General features: G+C 42.4%; 1 protein-coding gene across 4 annotated transcripts in view; it reads right to left on the reverse strand.

Moving 5' to 3' along the window:
* Positions 1-1,699: 1,699 nt before the first annotated feature.
* The window catches only part of nlrx1 (NLR family member X1), a 33,206-nt gene continuing 15,801 nt past the window's right edge, over positions 1,700-19,104 (reverse strand). For 2 of the 4 annotated variants that reach the window (XM_059956907.1, XM_059956908.1), the window contains exons 3-8: positions 17,222-17,306; positions 15,144-15,235; positions 11,955-13,947; positions 10,136-10,222; positions 7,658-7,909; positions 1,700-2,582 (exon numbers count right to left, since the gene is read on the reverse strand). In XM_059956907.1, coding sequence (XP_059812890.1) covers positions 2,264-2,582; positions 7,658-7,909; positions 10,136-10,222; positions 11,955-13,947; positions 15,144-15,235; positions 17,222-17,306 — 2,828 coding nt within the window. In that variant the 3' untranslated portion in view covers positions 1,700-2,263. The other 2 variants (XM_059956909.1, XM_059956910.1) reach the window with 2 other exon arrangements.

Below are 19,104 nucleotides of genomic sequence, written 5' to 3' on the forward strand. Positions count from 1 at the left end.
ATGTTTACCTCTTTTGTATACTGTAGAATATTGATTTAATTTCAAAGACTTTAATCCATGATTTAACTCTGTCAGCATGGAGTTAGGGGCCTGACAATAATTTTCAGATGCTCAGTTTGCAGTTTTCACAAAAACACTTTGAAAACAGCACGTGTCCCATTATTCAGAAGTGGTGTCTAAAATAACAAAGACTAGCTTTGGTCAACCCAAGTTCAGATTGGGAACTTTAAGGCAACAAGTCAGAATTTTGAATTTAGGGAGGTGTGCAGGGGTGAGGTGGTATAGAAGGAGAGCACCAAGATAACCATTTTAATTATGTCTTCTTTCACTTAATATGAATCAAAGAAGAAAAAAAAACAATTAATGTAATTGTACATTTTGTCACAAAGGCCAAAATTGGGTTATCAACAGAAAGAGGCACAAGCAGCAAATTCCATTCTGAAGTAGATTTGATGCATGTTAACAGATGTATAGTACTGTGCAAGACTTAGTCACATGCAAGAGAAATCTGTAAAGTGAAATGCTTTCAAAAATGATGAAAAGTTTTCAAAGTATCAGAAAAAACACTAAAGAGCTGTGAAAAAAAAACAATGAATTCAATATTTGGTGTGATCACTCTGTAGAGATGTTTTCACTTTGACATGAAAGAGTTTTTTCCTGTTGATCAGTGTCAAAAAAAAAGCCAAATTAAATCCACTGTGATTCAATGTTGTAAAACAACGAAACATGAAAACTTCCAAGAGGGATGAATACTTTTTATATCAACAATCATATGCTTAACTGGATCGCAAATTTGCAAATGACACCAAGATTGGGGGGGTGTAGTGGACAGCGAGGAAGACTATCGTGGCTTCCAGAGGGATCTGCGTCAACTGGAAAAATGGCAGATGGAATTTAATGCAGACAAGTGCGATGTGTTGCACTTCAGTAGGACCAACCAGGGTAGGTTGTGCACAGTGAGCGGTAGAGCACTGAGGAGTGTGGTGGAACAGAGGGATCTGGGAATACAGATCCATAATTCATTGAAAGTGGCAGCACTGGTAGATAGGGTTGTAAAGAAAACTTTTGGCGCATTGGCCAAAAAGTGGGGAGGAAAGGGGCTTGCTTTGCTGTTGTTGGTTCTGTGGTTATGCTGAACATTGTGGGTATGCTATGCTGACACTGGAATGTGTGGCAATACTTGCAGGCTGCCCCCAGCACATACGTAGGTGTGGTTGCCGTGGATGCAAATGACGCATTTCACTGCACATTTCGATGTGATAAGCAAATCTGAATCTGGCCATGGGGAGCTGGGGATTTGGTGCTAATGGACATTTTGAACAGCCAATGCCACAAATCTGTGCTGGTGGGAGAGGGGAGAAGTTGCAGAAACAAAGGTATAGATTTCATCTGATGAAATTGCGAGGAAAGTAGGCAACTGGTGCATGCAATACCAAACTATTCCCTAGTTTAATTAGTTTAACACAATTTCATGAAGTGACTCTTCCTGTGCTGCACCAATAAGGCAGCTGAGATGACCAAAACATAGAAACTCACAGGAATACTTCTCTTGACTAAGTGTAGTCAGTTAGACCAACAGAAAGTTCTGAAAGCCATCCATTTCACATCAGATTCTAGAGGAGTCAAGTCTTTAAATAAAAAGCCATTGTCCCAGAACACTGTCTCATGATTGCAATCAAACCAAAACTCAGTAAGGGCAGAAGTTAACAAGCTTTTTATAATATTGTTCCAAAACAGAACATACCCAACTAGTTCTAGTTACTTTCACATACAATATTTTCATTGTAATGTGATTTTTTTTTTAAATTAAAAGCAATGTCATTACAGAATATACTTTTCATTACAAAAGAAATATTCCCCATCCATTATATGGAACAGCCAGCACAGGAACCCATGAACTTCTGCACTATTCTTGCTGACTGCTCCTATGGCTCCTCACAGGCCCCTGTATAAAGGCGATCGGAGGCACTGCTCCTCCCTCAGTCTCCAAGATGTCGTGGTCACGTTTGCAGCTAATAAAAGCCTATCTTTTGCCTCCCCTCTCCGAGAGTTATTGATGGTGCATCATGTACTCCATGTAAAGGGGAACACTTCAGCACCATTTCACTAGAATTCAAATCTGCAGCAACCCTCAGTGGAACACTTTCCACTCTCAATACACCCTGGTAAGAAAGACACAATTACAGATGGCAGATAGATTGTCAACAGAATGAAATCACATCCCTTTAAAATCCCACAGCAGAAAGAGCTTTCCAGACCACACTTATTTTTTCTGCTGCTGGACTTGTTGCTGCAAGTACTCAAACTGGTTTTGAATCTGCAGGAGTTTCATCTTTTTCCACGGGTTCCTCGTCTGCTGCCAGCTGAAGCTCAGGTCGTCCCGCAGGAGCTGAAGGTATTCCTCGGCGCTCTGCTTATCCCGGTTCACTGCATTCCGCACGATCTTCTTCAGGGTCAGCGTCCAGTGCGTGGAATCATGCGACCCTTCTGTGATGGACACCAGGACGTTCACTCCTTCTGGGTCCCGTCTGAGCGCCTGTAGCTTCTCCTTTTCACAGGTGCTGAGCTCATTTAAGTAAAGGCTATAGAAAAAAAATGACTGATGAGGTACTGACTCACTGAAATTCAAAGCAAATTTATTATCCAAGTACATATATGTCACATTATACTACCCCGAGATTCATTTTCTTGCAGACATTCACAGTAGAATAAAGAAATACAATAGAATCAATTGAAAACTACACAGAAACAAAGACCGACAATCAATGTATAAAAGACAGGCTTTACAAATATTTAAAAAATAATAATAAGTAAATCATACTGAGAACACGAGTTGTAAAATCCTTGAAAGTGAGTCCATAGGTTGTGGAATCAGTTCAGTGTTGTGGGGAGTGACATTGTCCCCACTGGTGCAGGAGCCTGATGGTTGTAGACTAATAACTGTTCCTGAATCTGGTGGTGTGCTACCCGAGGTTCTTGTATCTCCTTCCTGATTGCAGCAAGAAGAAAGCATGGAACACAGAAAATCACACCAATGAAGAAAACAGATACATGAGGCTTTACAGCAGATGATCAAATGCAAGGGCAAATGTTCTGGTGGTCATTTTAAAGAAGCAGGGAAGTCAGGGATATCTTTAACGTAGAACATTACAGCACAGTACCCTTCTTTGCACTACAGCTTCAATCTTGCTAGAGGACATCTCTCAACGTCCTGACCCGGAGTTTGATAATTAAACCATCTCAAGATCAAAGGACGGTTAGACTTTCATCAGGACGGCATATGAATTATTTGATGGTTCATCAAAATGAAGGAATCAAAAGTAAGGTATGTATGCAGTTTTTACAATTCTTTGAAATGCAGAAAAGGACTTCCATACCACAAGGTTCCACTCTCCAAGATTAGTTTGAAATCTCTGAGGATTGGATTAAGCTACTTGGACTTTGCTGAGGAAAACCTTGGAGGAAAATCATTGGGCACTTCATCTTTTGGGTATGTTCAGCTTGTTAATTAAAATATTATATAAATATATTGGAGAATGAGAAAAAGTTAAATAGATGTTGAAGAGCAAGGCTGGAGGACCTGAAATAAAATCTCCAGAGTAGGTTGAAAGGTTGGCAGTATTTTGTAGGGACCAGAAAGCATGTGTATTCATGGGGGGGGGGGGGGGGGGAGAATGAAAATTTGGATTTCTGTTCTGATGCCATTAGGAAGTGTGAAGGAATTCAAATATTTAAGGATTGTATGGCTGTTTAAATAGTTCATCATGGCTACTTTGGGATATGAATAAAATGGTGGGCAAAACCCCAACCCTTAGACACTTATACCATGGGGCATTGTAACTGCAAAGACATAGCATTTACCAATGAAATAACAACCCCGTTTACAGAGGACACAGAATACACAAGAATTCAGACTTGTGATCCTGGGAACAAAAGGGTTAACATATAATGGTTCTGGGGTTGTACTCACTGGAGTTGAGAAGAATGAAGGGGGATCTCAGTGAAATCTCTTGAATTTTGAAAGGCCTAGATAGAGTGGATGTTTCCTATATTGGGGGAGTCTAGGACCAGAGGACACAGATAGAGTGGATGTGCAGAGGATGTTTCCTACAGACAATAGGTGCAGAAGTAGACCATTCGGCCCTTCGAGCCTGCACCGCCATTTTGAGATCATGGCTGATCAACTACTATCAATACCCGGTTTCTGCCTTGTCCCCATATCCCTTGATTCCCCTATCCATAAGATACCTATCTAGCTCCTTCTTGAAAGCATCCAGAGAATTGACCTCCACTACCTCCCAAGGCAGTGCATTCCAGACCCCCACAACTCTCTGGGAGAAGTTTTTCCTTAACTCTGTCCGAAATGACCTACCCCTTATTCTCAAACCATGCCCTCTGGTACTGGATTCTCCCAGCATCTGGAACATATTTCCTGCCTCTATCTTGTCCAATCCCTCAATAATCTTATATGTTGCAATCAGATCCCCTCTCAATCTCCTTAGTTCCAGTGTGTACAAGCCCAGTCTCTCTAACCTCTCTGCGTAAGACAGTCCAGACATCCCAGGAATTAACCTTGTGAATCTACGCTGCACTTCCTTTACAGCCAGGATGTCCTTCCTTAACCCTGGAGACCAAAACTGTACATAATACTTCAGGTGTGGAGTCACCAGGGCTCTGTACAAATGCAAGAGGATTTCCTTGCTCTTGTACTCAATTCCCTTTGTAATAAAGGCCAAATTTCCATTAGTCTTCTTCACTGCCTGCTGCACTTGCTCATTCACCTTCAGTGACTGATGAACAAGGACTCCGAGATCTCTTTGTATTTCTCCCTTACCTAACTCTACACCGTTCAGATAATAATCTGCCTTCCTGTTCTTACTCCCAAAGTGGATAACCTCACACTTATTCACATTAAACGTCATCTGCCAAGTATCTGCCCACTCACCCAGCCTATCCAAGTCACCCTGAATTCTCCTAACATCCTCATCACATGTCACACTGCCACCCAGCTTAGTATCATCAGCAAATTTGTTGATGTTATTTTCAATGTCTTCATCCAAATCGTTGACATAAATTGTAAACAGCTGTGGTCCCAATACTGAGCCCCGTGGCACCCCACTAGTCACCACCTGCCATTCCGAGAAACACCCATTCACCGCTACCCTTTGCTTTCTATCTGCCAACCAGTTTTCTATCCATGTCAATATCTTCCCCCCAATGCCCTGAGCTTTGATTTTACCCACCAATCTCCTATGTGGGACCTTATCAAATGCCTTCTGAAAATCGAGGTACACTACATCCACTGGATCTCCCCTGTCTAACTTCCTGTTTACATCCTTGAAAAAACTCCAACAGATTAGTCACTATAGTGGGGGGAGTCCAGGACCAGAGGATACAGATAGAGTGGATGTGGAGAGGATGTTTCCTATAGTGGGGGAGTCTAGGACCAGAGGACACAGATAGAGTGGGTGTGGAGAGGATGTTTCCTGTAGTGGGGGAGTCTAGGACCAGAGGACACAGATAGAGTGGATGTGGAGAGGATGTTTCCTATAGTGGGGGAGTCTAGGACCAGAGGACACAGATAGAGTGGATGTGGAGAGGATGTTTCCTATAGTGGGGGAGTCTAGGACCAGAGGACACAGATAGAGTGGGTGTGGAGAGGATTTTTCCTGTAGTGGGGGGGGGGGGGGCGGAGTCTACGAACAGAGGGCACAGCCTCAGAATGGAGGGACATCCATTTAGAACGGAGATGAGAAGGAATTTCTTTAGCCAGAGAGTGGTGAATGTGTGGAATTTATTGCCACAGATGGCCATGAAGACCAAGTCATTGGGTATACTTAAAATGGAGGTGATAGATTCTTAATTACTAAGAGCATTAAAGGTTACAGGGAAAAGTTTGGAGAATGGGGCTGAGAGAGAAAAATCAATTAGCTATGACTGAATGGCAGAGCAGTCTCGATAGGATGAATGGCTTAATTCTGTTGCTATGTCTTGTGGTTTACAGTCATCACTGGTACAGAACTGATAACATTAAAAAAAACCTCACTGACTAGAAACTATTGCCTTCTCTCAATTGCCTTCGAGAAGGTGATGGTGAGTTGCCTTCTTGAATCTCTACAGTCTGCTCTTACAGTACCACAATGTTAAACACCCTGGAAACATTAAACTGGGAAAGTAAGATAGCAAGGCACAGAACTTATTCACCTAAAGGACATTCACAGTCCATAAATAAGTTGAAACTGAGTAAAGATTAAAAAAGATTGAGGACAATGAGTGAGAAGGTGTGAAAATGAATCAACGTGGGGTTTGAGATGGTGGGATGATGGAGTTGAGGGATGTGGTGTGCAGGTGGGGGAAGCTTTGGAACATAGTGCGAGGGTGAGTTGATAAGACTGAAGATGTAGTGAAAAGATGGGTCCAGTCCCTGATCAAAGACAAGTTTGTTGCACCCAACGTTTTGTGTTCTTGAAAAAGACCTGACTTATTTTCAGATCTGCTGTCTCACTCGGTGAAGCCACAAACAGATACCCAGGGTGAGAAGGGTGACACTTGTTAACCGCAATTGTCTGCTTCAGTTTCAGATTTCCACTATCTGCAGCTTTTAAAAAAGATACCAATAAAAGAAATGACAAAGTCAGAGTTGGGAAATACAAGAACAGAGATATCTTGGGGGAGATGAAGATAATAATGTGTATTGTGCAGCTGCTGTTAAAGCAACAACAGCATATTGCAATATATTTTAATGTAATATATATTTGTCATTGTAATTTGCAGTATATTTTATGTATTGCACTGTACTGCGGCTGCAAAACAATACATTTCATGACATATGCCACTGATAATAAAGTTAATTCTGATTCTGGGATCCTTAGCATTCCTAAAAAACAGTGTATAAAAGCAAGGAATTTTAGCTGAGCTACAACATAATGGTTAGATGTCACAAGGGAATGACACTTTATGATCTGTCAAAGGAATGGACAGAAGTGAACAAGACACACAAAACAATGAGGGGTCTTGGCCTAAAATGTCAACTGCTTATTCCTCTCTCCATCGATGCTGCCTGACATTTCGGGCTGAGACCCTTCATCAGGACTGGTAAGGAAGGGGGAAGAAGCCAGAATAAGAAGAAATAGTACAAACTGGTTAAACCAGGCGAGGGGGAGTGGACGGGATGGAGGTGATAGATGGAAAAGATAAAGGGCTAAAGGAGGAGGAATCAGAGAGGAGAGTGGACCATGGGAGAAAGGGAAGGAGGAGAGGAACCAGAGGGTGGTGATGCAGTGCTTGCTCTCTTTAGACCAGAGAGATTGTAAGGAAACTTCGGAAGAGGTGTCATTCGCAGGAGGATTGATAACCAGAGGCCAGATTATTAAAGGCTGGCAAAAAAATGTTACAGGAGAGATGCGGAACAAAAGAGTCACAATGAGCTGCCGTGATCTGGAATGGGTTGTTTGAAAGGGTTGTGAAAACAAATTTAAATAGGGAAAAGTAAATAAGATGATTTTGGGAAGGTATTTAATAAGCAAATAAAAATATCTTAGTATTGAGCAGGATCTATTAAGGAGCTGGTAGAGGCATGCCAGGCCCAAAGCCCCCTTCTCAACTGCTTTATTCTTAGATTCTATAAAGATAAATGGCAAGCATTGACACTACTCACTGAACTTTTTCCAGCGTTGGATGTTCTTTGACCATTGCCACAAGGGCCACTGCACCATCATCAGTGATGAGATTATTGGCGAGGTTAATCTCCTTTAGATTTGTGTTATCCCTGATGTATGGCATAAGGATTCCCAGACCATTGTCACCAAGTGACGTATGAAACAAAGAGAAATGGGAAATAGAACGATTCTGAGTGATGGAAGTTCCAATACTGTTAATCGCAGCCTCTGACAATACGTTGTGACAAAGCCTGAGGGTTAAACAAAGATCACAAACTTATAGTCCTGGAAAAAAAATCTGAGATTATTTTCCTTGATGAGGACATGTAATTATTCACTAGACAACAGTTATTCAGCTTTTGAGAATCGGCCAGCTCCATTATGGGCATGAGCCTCCCCATCATCGAGGACATCTTCTAAATGTGCCTCAAGAAGGTTGCAGCCATCCATCAAGGACCTCCACCACCCAGGATATGCCTTCCTCTTGTTACTACCAGAGAGAAGGTACAGGAGCCTAAAGACACACACTCATTGTTTTAGGAACAACTTCTTCCCCACAACTGTCAGATTTCTGAACTGCCCATGGACACTACCTCACAATTCCTCTTTTGTACCATTTATCTTTTTTAGTTTTATTGTAGTTTGTTTTTTAAATGTCTTGCACTGGACTGGTGCCACAAGACAATAAATTTCATTATATACATGAAGTCAGCATCAATAAACAATTCAGATTCTGAACTATGGAAGTCATCTTAATCCAGTAATAACCTTCCCTATAAGAGTGATCACTCTCTGCACTAGGAATCACTGTTTAGGTGCATCCAGATTCTACAAAAGTGCCCCACAATTTCCCATCCATCAGTGATGGAAGGGGAGCTTCACTACAGGATTGAGGGTGGGAGCTGGTCATGTTTTCTGAGGGCATCACTGAATTGCACAAGAATAGGATGCAAGACTGGTTCCCATGTAACGGCATTCAAAAAAATGACTGAGGGAAGAGGAAAGGGCCCGGTCCCTAATCGTCCTCTCGATCCCATGCTCTTAACCTGTCCTCCTCCTCCTGCTTCCCTATTTCCCTCCCTGCCCTTCACCATGTATTGCCCCTCCTGAGCCTACTCCTTCATTTAGTGTTTCCCTGCAAGAAAAAGGGCCAAAAAAGAAGAAAAGCCTCTGCAAAACACTCCAAACACAAGAAATTGAGTCCCCTTTAGAAGATTTTGAGGATGAACACAAAAAAAAAAACAAAATCCAATCTAACACTCATTTATTTGGGCACATATTGATCATATGATCTATAAACCAATATTAATAACACTAGTTAACTCAGCGGGGCAGGAGGATGCATGCTCTGTAATTTTTCTTGTTTTTATGTAAATAATAAGTGCAGGGTTCTCAGATTATTAACTGAGAATGTTAACTGCATATACAAAATGGCTTCTCTGTAGCGTTATAATGAAATGGCTTCTTTGTATGCAACTGATTTGGTAATGCTCTGTTTAGTTGAAATGATTGGGTTATAATTATTGATAACGGAGGAACTAACCACTGGAAGCGATGTTGTTCTATCTGTACGTGTGGGAACCTGGAGTGAATGCGCGGGCTTTTCGGGAGGAGAACCGAAGAGGAAGGATGTGCTGGATGCGCTCTGGTTGACCACCGAGGTTGGTCCCAGGCGGCGGGTCGAGGAGGTCGGAGAAGATCGAATGGTAGACAGACTACTTTGGTAATTGATCTTCAACAGTTGTGCATGAACTGATTGAACTCTGATAAGTACTGGTGCCCTTTTCTTTCTTTTCATATTGTATCACTAGTAATTACTTAGCTCCAGTAAGATTTATAAAGTGTAATCTGTAAAACGTACATTGTGTGCTGTCTGATATTGTGTGTGCGAGTTTGTCCCAGTGTGCGTTACACAGCATCCACACAAACGGGAGACACGGTTTGGCGGGTGGATGGATTTTCCCCAAGCCAAACACAAACCGATTGCCCCAAGCGTTACATAAGGATTCTTTTAAGGCAATGAAGCCCTTGAAAATTAAAATTACAGTCTTAGTCGATTTAATGTATTCTTTCCCAGAAGGAGACCATCATTTGTAAAATCAGAATTACAGCTAATGTGTAACCACCCTCGAAGGTACTTTTAGAATTTTGTCCCAGTAGTGGCAAGTCGAATAATAGGTGCCCAAATGAGGGTGCACGAATTGGAAGGGGATGTTGGAAGTGGAGATACTTCCACCTGCTGCCCTCATTTCTAAGGTGGTGAGTTTGGGAGCTGCTGCTGAACAAGTTGCTGCAGTGCTTCTTGGAGACAAACCTCAACACAGCCACAATGCATCATGGCAGACATGATGGGCTGAATGGCCTAATACTTCTCCTGTGTCTTGTGGTCGAGCAAGAGGTCAACTTGGAATATCATAGACAAACAACTTGCATCACAAAAGGCAAATGAGTCAGATTTGGCTTAACAAAGATCTTACCACAGATTTTCTATTGCACAATTTGGATCCTGTAATAGATTGCCAATCTCCTTCCAGGCACCAATCTCCAAATCGTTAAACTGCAAGCTGCAAAGAAAAACAAATTAACTTTAATACAGTAATTAAATTACACTTTCAATAAACAAAACCAAAAGATTGTAATCAGATTGGAGAGAGAAAGAATATTTGCCAAAGGCATTGATTCTTGTTGATTCTCTAACCAATTGGTAATGGGAGTGCAGGCAAATCTATTTTGGAAGATAAATGAGTCAGGGAGGTCACAGGGCGACTTCTCGGCCTAACTGTTTAATATACAGTAAAAATGATCATTTTAGAAGTACTCAGCAGCTCAGAGAAACAGGTGATATTGCAGGTTTGTGGCCCCTCACCTGCTCTATGCAACTCTTTTTGCATGCAGTTTTTGCAAGGTTGAAACTGAGCATCTTTGCAATCTTCACCTGCCATGGCAGCATTCACTTTTGTTTCCTTCCATCACACAGATTCCAGTGCCATCGTGGACTCTAAAGAATCTGTGGTCAGTAACAGAATTCAAGCCCCACTCCAGGAACTAGACATAATCTAGATCTGACCTCCCAAGGAGTATGGAGTAAAGCAGAGCTTCCATCTTGCAGATGCTAAACCAAGGCCCCTTTTCTGCTCTCATCATTCCCAGAATACTGTTGTTAGGGATCAATAAAGTGCTGTTGCTGCAACTTCATGCAACTGGCTGCAGTGTTTCCTACACTGGCCACATTTCAAATGTACTATATTAGCCATAAAACACTGGGGGTGATAGAAAAGCACATTCCCTCTATATTGGGTATATCATTATTTACAGCAAGCCAGGGAAAAGCATATTCTGTGTTGTCATATTTTTACTAATATTCTGTATGTGCGAGGACTGGGCCTCGAAGCTGCGGTTCCCTGGCAGGTGTTGGGGCTGGTCGACAGATGATACGTCCTGCTGAGATGTTTCAGCCTGAAACATTGACCGTTCACTCTTTTCCACAGATGCTGCCTGACCTGCTGAGTTCCTCCAACATTTTGTGTGTGTTACCTGAATTTCCTGTATATGCAGGTTTTCTCCTGTTAGCAACAGATGATCTCGGTGGGCTGGGGGTCCGGACTATATACATGCATATTCGGCCTCGTTCTTTACTGATATTCTATATAGGTTTGTGGACTTGTATGTGTGAGGACTGGGCATCAGGCTGCTGGAGGGTGTGGGTGGGGGGGGGTGTTGGGACTTATTCCATGAATGTGTTCTTGTCTGTGACTGTCAGTAATGTGCTTTGCACCTTGGAATAGTCTCATTTGGCTGTATTCATGAGTATTCACGTACAGCTGAATGACAATCAAACTTGAATTGAATTGTCAAAAATTTGGCACTTGTGGTCCCAATCCCTGACTCTACAAAACTGTAGTGTGATTGCATGTTTTTTTCTGTACGAAGCCAACATCTTGACCTACTCTAGCAAAGACCGAGAACGAAATGAACCAAGAGACGTCTCAGCAGAGAGTGCACATACTTTTCTTTAAGTTACCGAAGAACTGCACTGGATATAGTTCCTCAACAAACTATTTCAATCGATATTCCCAGGAAAAGTAGAAAGGGTTAGAGTGGACTGAAAAAGAGAAAGAGGGGAATAAAACAAAAACAAAATAGAAAATGCTGGAAGATAAAACTCTGCAGGTCAGGCCGCATCTGTGGAGAGAGCCAGAGATTTAACATATCAGGTTAACGATCTTCCACCAATTCTGACTTCGACTCAGTTTTATGTTTTACTTTTCCAAAGATGAAAAAAAATGGAAAACTTACTTTAGATTCTTGCATCTGCAAAGAATTGGGTGGAGGATTTTTATATGGTCTCCTGACAAGTTGCAGAGGCTCAAGTCCATCATCTCAATTAGATGGTTCGATGTATTCATAACTGACACAATCACGATGCACTTTAATAAAGTCATCTTAACTTGAGATAAATTCAAACTATTTAAGGTTCTGCTGATCTCCCCAGAAAAAGCATCATTCTGCAGCTCGTACAGGAAAATAAGGAGGTCCATGAGCTCTGAAGGAGCCATTTGCTGATTGACAGTGCTGCTGAGATGCTTCTTCAAGTTATTTGCTATTTCACGCACGGTTACATTCTTTATCGTACACCCAAGCTGACTTAGGAGGGAGCGATTCTCCTGAGCTAGTAAACCAGCCATGAAAGTTGGGAAGAGCTCAAAGCACTGAGCATCCATTTTTCCACCACTTTCCCTCTCTCCAAGAATGCTATCATTTATTTGTTCCAAAACATCGCTGTTGAACTCATCATCTTGCCTGAACATTTCAAAGATTATGGTGTTAGCAATTGCCTTCTTGCTCTTCCAGTTGATCTTTCCAAAGATCCGTGGGAAAATATTTACGAGCCTTACAAAAGCCAGAATTCTGAACGGCAGCAGTTTGGAGACAATGGACAAAATTGCAGTCACATCTTCACTGGCTTTTCCAATGGTTTCAGACACCATGTTTCCAACTTGCTCTAAGACGGTTTTCTTCTCACCCAAGACAACATACAGAGCAGCCAAGTACTCTTGCATTGCAGGTATGGTGAACTTGAGAAGGGGTTCACAGCTAGATTGAGCAACGGGAGACATGAAAAAGCCCAGCATATCAATCTGAAATGTAGTGACCTGATTCAACTCTTCCTCTGACATGGCATCCAATCCAAAGCATCTCTGCAGGTCCTCTTCACTGAAAACTGAAGTCTTCTTTTCTATCCCCTCATAGGCAAGCTTGCCGACCGTTTTGGCGATGTATCGCACAATTGACATGCTTTGCTGATTGCTGCAGTCTAGAATTTCACCACCAAAATTGAATCTCAGGAAATTGGTATAGATGCCAGTCAGTGTCTGAACAGGCATGTTCGCAGTGGTAAAGTGGAGGAAATGCAGCGTGACACAGATCAGCCAGCAGTAGGATGGTAAAAAGCAGCCTGCTGTGATCTGGCTTTGTCTTTCCATATTCTTATAGAGCATCATCAACAAACCTTCATTGGTTTTACTGTCCTGAGACACTTCCAGCCTGTTCCTGAAGTACAGATACTGCTGTGCAACATCACTGAAACCACAGATACGGGTGTACTTGTCTACATACTTGGTTGGGATCGAATGCAAGACTGAAGGACGCGTTGTGACCAGGATGCTGGCATCTGGGAGCATGTATTTGCGAAGCAGGTTGACGAGTAAGTTGCCAGGTGGTAGGGGCTCATTTGGATCATTACAAAGTCTGTTCTTTAAGAGGCGAAAGTCAAGCTTAAGCTGCTCCAGACCATTGAAAATAAAGAGGATGTTCCCTGCTTTTCCTGACCCAATTTGAGGGGCAATCGATTTCAGCTGAGTATACTTCTGACAGATCAACTTGTTCAGAGAAATGGACTGATTCTGTGAGGACAAATCTTCACAGGAGAATGGGAGGATCAGATCAAACTCATTTAACTCACCGTCACACCAGTCCAAGACAAGCCTCTTAACCACTGTTGCCTTCCCCATTCCCACTATCCCAAACAAAACTACATTCTTTACCAGAGGCTCAATAGACCCAGATGAGAACACTTTATTGAGCTTTATGATCTTGGATTCTTTGGGTTCAATGTGACTGTAGATTCCGAGTCTTGCTGTGAGTTCTCTGTTCTCTTCAGGAGAACTTTCAACAATCACTGGCTCTATGTGCCAGTTTTCCACTGAAAATAAGCCAAACTGCTTTTCCTCACTGGGCAGAAAACCAAACCAAGCTTTCAGTCGCTTTTTGTGCTCTTCAATGGGATCTGCTGAAACAGACAGAATTTGGCTTGGTAAGGATTCTTCATTAAAATCTCAATTCAAGAGCCCCGCATCAAACACATTTAGAGCATAGAGAACAGACCATAAAAGGAGGCCATTTAGTTCATTGTGTCCTACTAACCCATATGCCTTTTGGAATGTGGGGAGAAACTGGAACACCTGGAGGAGGCCCATGGTCATGGGGGGAAACATACAAACTCCTTACAGTCAACAGCAGAATTGAAACCAGGATGCTGATGTTGTAATACTGGTACACTGAGCACTGGGCCACGCCATGACTGTGCATGCCTTCCATCCACGCAGATCTTTTCATTGCGCCAGTACAGTGAGGTGGTTCAAGGGAAAAGCAAAAACACAGTGTAGAATAAAACGTTATAGTTACAGAGAAGGTGTACTGCAGGCAGACAATAAGGTACAAGGCTCTGATGAGGTAGATTGTGAGGGCTAGAGTCCATCTTGTTATAGAAGGGGATCATTGAAAGGACTCATAACAGAAGGATCAAGTGATTGAGTTTAATCCCGCTTGTCAGCTCAGTGTTTTGGCTTGCATGCCACGAAGTACACACCCACTTTGAAAAGTCGTGAGGGTTTCTGCCCCCAACACTTGAGCTTCAGACCCCCAACCACTCTTTGGTTCTAAAAACCTTTCAGTTCCTCTCTTTATCCTTCTATTATTTGTTTCATAGTTAATGACCTCCTCTAAAATCCATAAGACCTACCTGTTCATTGTTTCTTAGCCTCTCATTGGTACACCTCAGTTAAGCTTACACTGTTTTACTTGTAATGAATTTGAAAACTGCACATAATCCTTTAATTTACAGTTAACGGTGGTCATGCTCATCATTGAGTCTGTAGTCCTTTCCAATCCTCAAACCCTTTCCTCTTGTGCAACCCCTCCCCCTTTACACTACAAGTAGGACTCAGTCTTGCAGCTGCCGAGGTCTTGAACTCCGAAGCTGAGGTTGTGGTCTTGGGAACAAAGGACATAAGCCTCTCCAGCTCTTTCTCGTCTCCTTAAGATGCTCTACACAGACTTCGCTTTGAACCATGGCTTTAGTCAACTCTTAAATGAGTAACTCTTGGCTCTGCCAATTTTGGTCTGATAATGTCCACGTCACATTCAAGGGAGGGTTTGCAACATTAAAGGAATAACAGAAATCCGATGTCATGCAAGCAGTCCTACCTTGAGCAGAGCTGGTGCTAAGTGCCCTGCACTGGTGGTGTGCACACTGGTAATGCTGCGCGGATCCAGGCCTTCCAATGCTGGAGGGATTTCTGGATGAAAAAGGAAAGGAGAAAGGAGAGTTTTTCTTTGACTGCTGGTGGCATGGATAAGTAGCTCCTCCATCACAACAATCTAAATGAAGTGGCCTGAAGATGATTTGGAGCATACACCATAAATACAACACCCTACAGTAGATCGGACAGTACTGTGACATGCCTATCATCCTTCATGGCTGCAGGGCAATTGTAATGGAACATTTTTGTAACTTAGCTGCTGCTTGGGATTGAGAAGGACTTGTTTTCGCTTTGGTTCTGAGGTGCAGATAAGACTGATAAAGCCATAAGACACAGCAGCAGAATTTAGTCATTCACCCCACTGAGTCTGCTCCACCATTTGATCATGGCAGATTTATTTTCCCCTCTCAACACCATTCTCCTGCCTTCTCTCCATAACTTAGATACCCTTTCTATTTAAGCACCCATCAATCTTTCTCTTAAATATATCCAATGACTTGGCCTTCAAAGCCAAATGTGGAAATTAATTCCACAGATTTGCCACCCTCTGGCTGAAGAAATTCAGTATCTCTGTTCTAATGTGATGTCCTTTATTGTGAGGCTGTGCCCTCTGGACTTAGATATCCCAGCCGTGATCAAATGGGGGAGTAGACTCAATGGGCCGAATGGCCTAATTCTGCTCCTATATCTTATGGTCTTTTTTTTTGTTTAAATATATAGATGGTGATGGTGTCTCCCATCATAATTATTAAGGCAACAGAGGAAAGTGGAAGGGGATTTGGGTGGATATCACAGGAATGACTAGATGGACTGAATAGCTCACTTCTATACAATGTAGTTGTCCTTCTGGGCTGTGAGAGGCACACAGAGATCTAGTATTCTGCCAAATAAAACCATAAGATACAAGAGCAGAATTAGACCATTTGGCCCATTGAGTCAGCTCCACCATTTCATCATGGCTGATCTATTTTCCCTCTCAGCCCCAATCTCTTGCCTTCTCCCCGTATCCCTTCATGCCCTGACCAATCAAGAATCTATCAACCTCTGCCTGAAATATACCCAATGAATTGGCCTCCACAGCCACCTGTGGTAATAAATTCAACAGATTCACCACTCTTTGGCTGAAGAAATTCCTCATCTTCATTCTAAAAGGACACCCCTCTATTCCGAAGCTGTGTCCTCTGTCTTAAAATCCCCCACCATAGGAAACATCCTTTCCACGTCCACTCTACTGAGCCCTTTCAACAGTCAGTAAGTTTCAATGAGGTCACCCATCATTCTTCTGAGTTCCAGTGAATACAGGCCCAGAGTCATCAAATGCTCTTATGCTATATATCCTTATAGGACATGCCTTTCAATCCCAGAATCATTTTTGTGAACCTCCTTTGAATCCTCTCCAGTTTCAGAATGTCCTTTCTAAGGGGCTCAAAACTGCTCTCAATACTCCAAGTGAGGCCTCACCAGTGCTTTATAAAGCCTCAATATATTTGCTTTCATATTCCAGTTCTCTTGAAATGAATGCTGACATCACATTTGCCTTCCTCACCACAGACTCACCTGAAAATTAACTTTTAGGGGAATCCTGCATGGGGACTCCAAAGTCCCTTTGAACATCAGATTTTTGAACTTTCTCGCCACTTAGAAAATAGTCTATGCTTTCATTTCTTCTACTAAAGTACATGACCATACACTTCCCGACACTGTCACTTCTTTGCCCATTCTCTAAACCTGTCTAAGTCTTTCTGTAGGCTCTCAACTTCCTCCAAACTACTTGTCCCTCCACCTATCTTCATATCATATGCAAACTTTACATCAAAGCCATCAATTCCGTCATCCAAATCATTGACATATAATGTAAAAAGAATCAGTCCCTATACTGATCCCCATGGAACGCCACTAGTCACTGGTAGTCAAACAGAAAAGGCTCCCTTTATTCCCACTCTTTGCCTCCCTCAAAATGATGCCAAGCAGCCACTTCGGAACTCTTGCATGCAAGATGGCAGACCCAAAATCTGAACTTACAAGTTCCCAGCGATCGCGAAGATAATCTGCTTCACGTCTGGCAGTGGCCCATGCTGAAACCTTCCAGATGTTGTCCTGCATGCACCTGGAGAAGCCAAATGAATCAATAGCAGAAACCGAGGTAAGCAAATGCGCTAAGTGAATTTGAAGAATGCTCAGAATATACAAGTAGTTCCAGAATAACTTGTGTGTGACCAGGAATCCATCAAATACTCCTGATCTCAAGCCTTACAGCTAGTTCTTATGAAAATACTTCCAGACTTATTGAAATATCTGGATTCCCTGCAGTACCCAGTTGGCAAGCTGTCTCAGTCAACAGTCCCCGGATTCAGTACACAGTTCCCAATGCATCACACACACTTTGTTTTCACCTCATGTGACTACTCATCTCAATTCGTAAAAACCACAGCTTCCCTTTTTCATATGGCTGATGTAATTCGCCTCAGTTACAGTGACACTTCTTGGTTAACACATTGGTTAAAATGAGATCCTGATTGGAATAGTTATGCCTCACTTAATAGTAATTGCCTATATATATTGTTCATTCTTTCAGACTCAATTCACAAAGAGTGGATACATTCTCCACATGTCAATATATATTGGTAAATCAGTTTATTATCATCACATATACCAAAGTATGGTGAAAAACTCTTTCTCCAGTGTTTTCTATCTTCTGCTTGATGGGAGGATGTTAGAAGAAAGAATGTCAAGAGTCAGGAGAGGAGGTGTCTTAGTTATGCTGGCTGCCTCACTCAGGCAACAAGAAGTGCAGATAGAGTCCATGGAGGAGAGGCTGGTTGCCATGTCAACAACTCTGCTGTTTCGGGCAGAGCAGTTGCCACACAAAGCTATGATGCATCTGGTGCATTGATAAAAATTATTGAAGGTCAAAGGCTATATGCTACATTTTGTTAACCTCCTGAGAAAGTAGAGGCACTGGTGAGCTATCTTGGCCTCTGTACTTTGTAATAAACTTCTCTGGAAGGGCTTTATGAAATCTTACACTAAAGTCACAGGCACTGCTGCCAGTTTAGAAATGGGTGACATTTTCAAACAAACAAGGTGAACTAAAATAAACTCTCAAACAGAAGAAAATCTACAGATGTTGGAAATCCAAAGCAACCCACACAGAATGCTGGAGGAATTCCAGCTAGGCAGCATCCATGGAAAAGTGTAAACATTTGATATTTTGGGACAAAACCCTACATCAGGACTGGAAATAAGATGGGAATTCAGAGTAACAAAGAAGCACAAGGTGGTAGGTGATAGGTGAAACTGGGAGAGGAGGAGGGGTTGAAGTAAAGAGCTGGGATGTTGAAAGAGGTAGAGAACTGGAGGAGGGCTGGAGCAGCACGGTCGGGTCAGACCAGTCTCTGCCAGACAACCTGGCAGAGCTACCCAACGACTTGGACACGTACAACAATTCCAAAGATATTCCCAAGACCAGGGATGGATGGATGGATGGATACCAGCCAGCAGGAGGATGGGATGGAACACTAGATCGCTGAGATTTGTTCAACGAAAACTATTCAAAATAGAGAGATAGATCTGGTGGGGTTTAGTGATAAGAGTGTTGACGTGGTAACTTGACATGTAGCATTTGTGAGGCACCAAATGAAAGAGCAGAATAAATTAGACTGCAATCAGAAACAAGAGATTCTGCAGATACTGGAAATCCAGAGCAAAACACGAAATGCTGGAGGAACTCAGCAGGTCAGGCAGCATTTATGGAAGGGAATAAACAGTTGATGTTTTGGGCCAAGGACCTTCCTTGACTCTTTATTTCCCTCCAGCATTTAGTGTTGCTCAAATGAGACCGTGGTGTGGAGGCAGACTGAACTGCAACATTCAAAGGAAATGGGTAATTAAATGAGGGGGGAAAT

The sequence above is a fragment of the Hypanus sabinus genome, chromosome X2, assembly GCF_030144855.1.
Source record: "Hypanus sabinus isolate sHypSab1 chromosome X2, sHypSab1.hap1, whole genome shotgun sequence".
Lineage (NCBI taxonomy): Eukaryota > Metazoa > Chordata > Chondrichthyes > Myliobatiformes > Dasyatidae > Hypanus > Hypanus sabinus.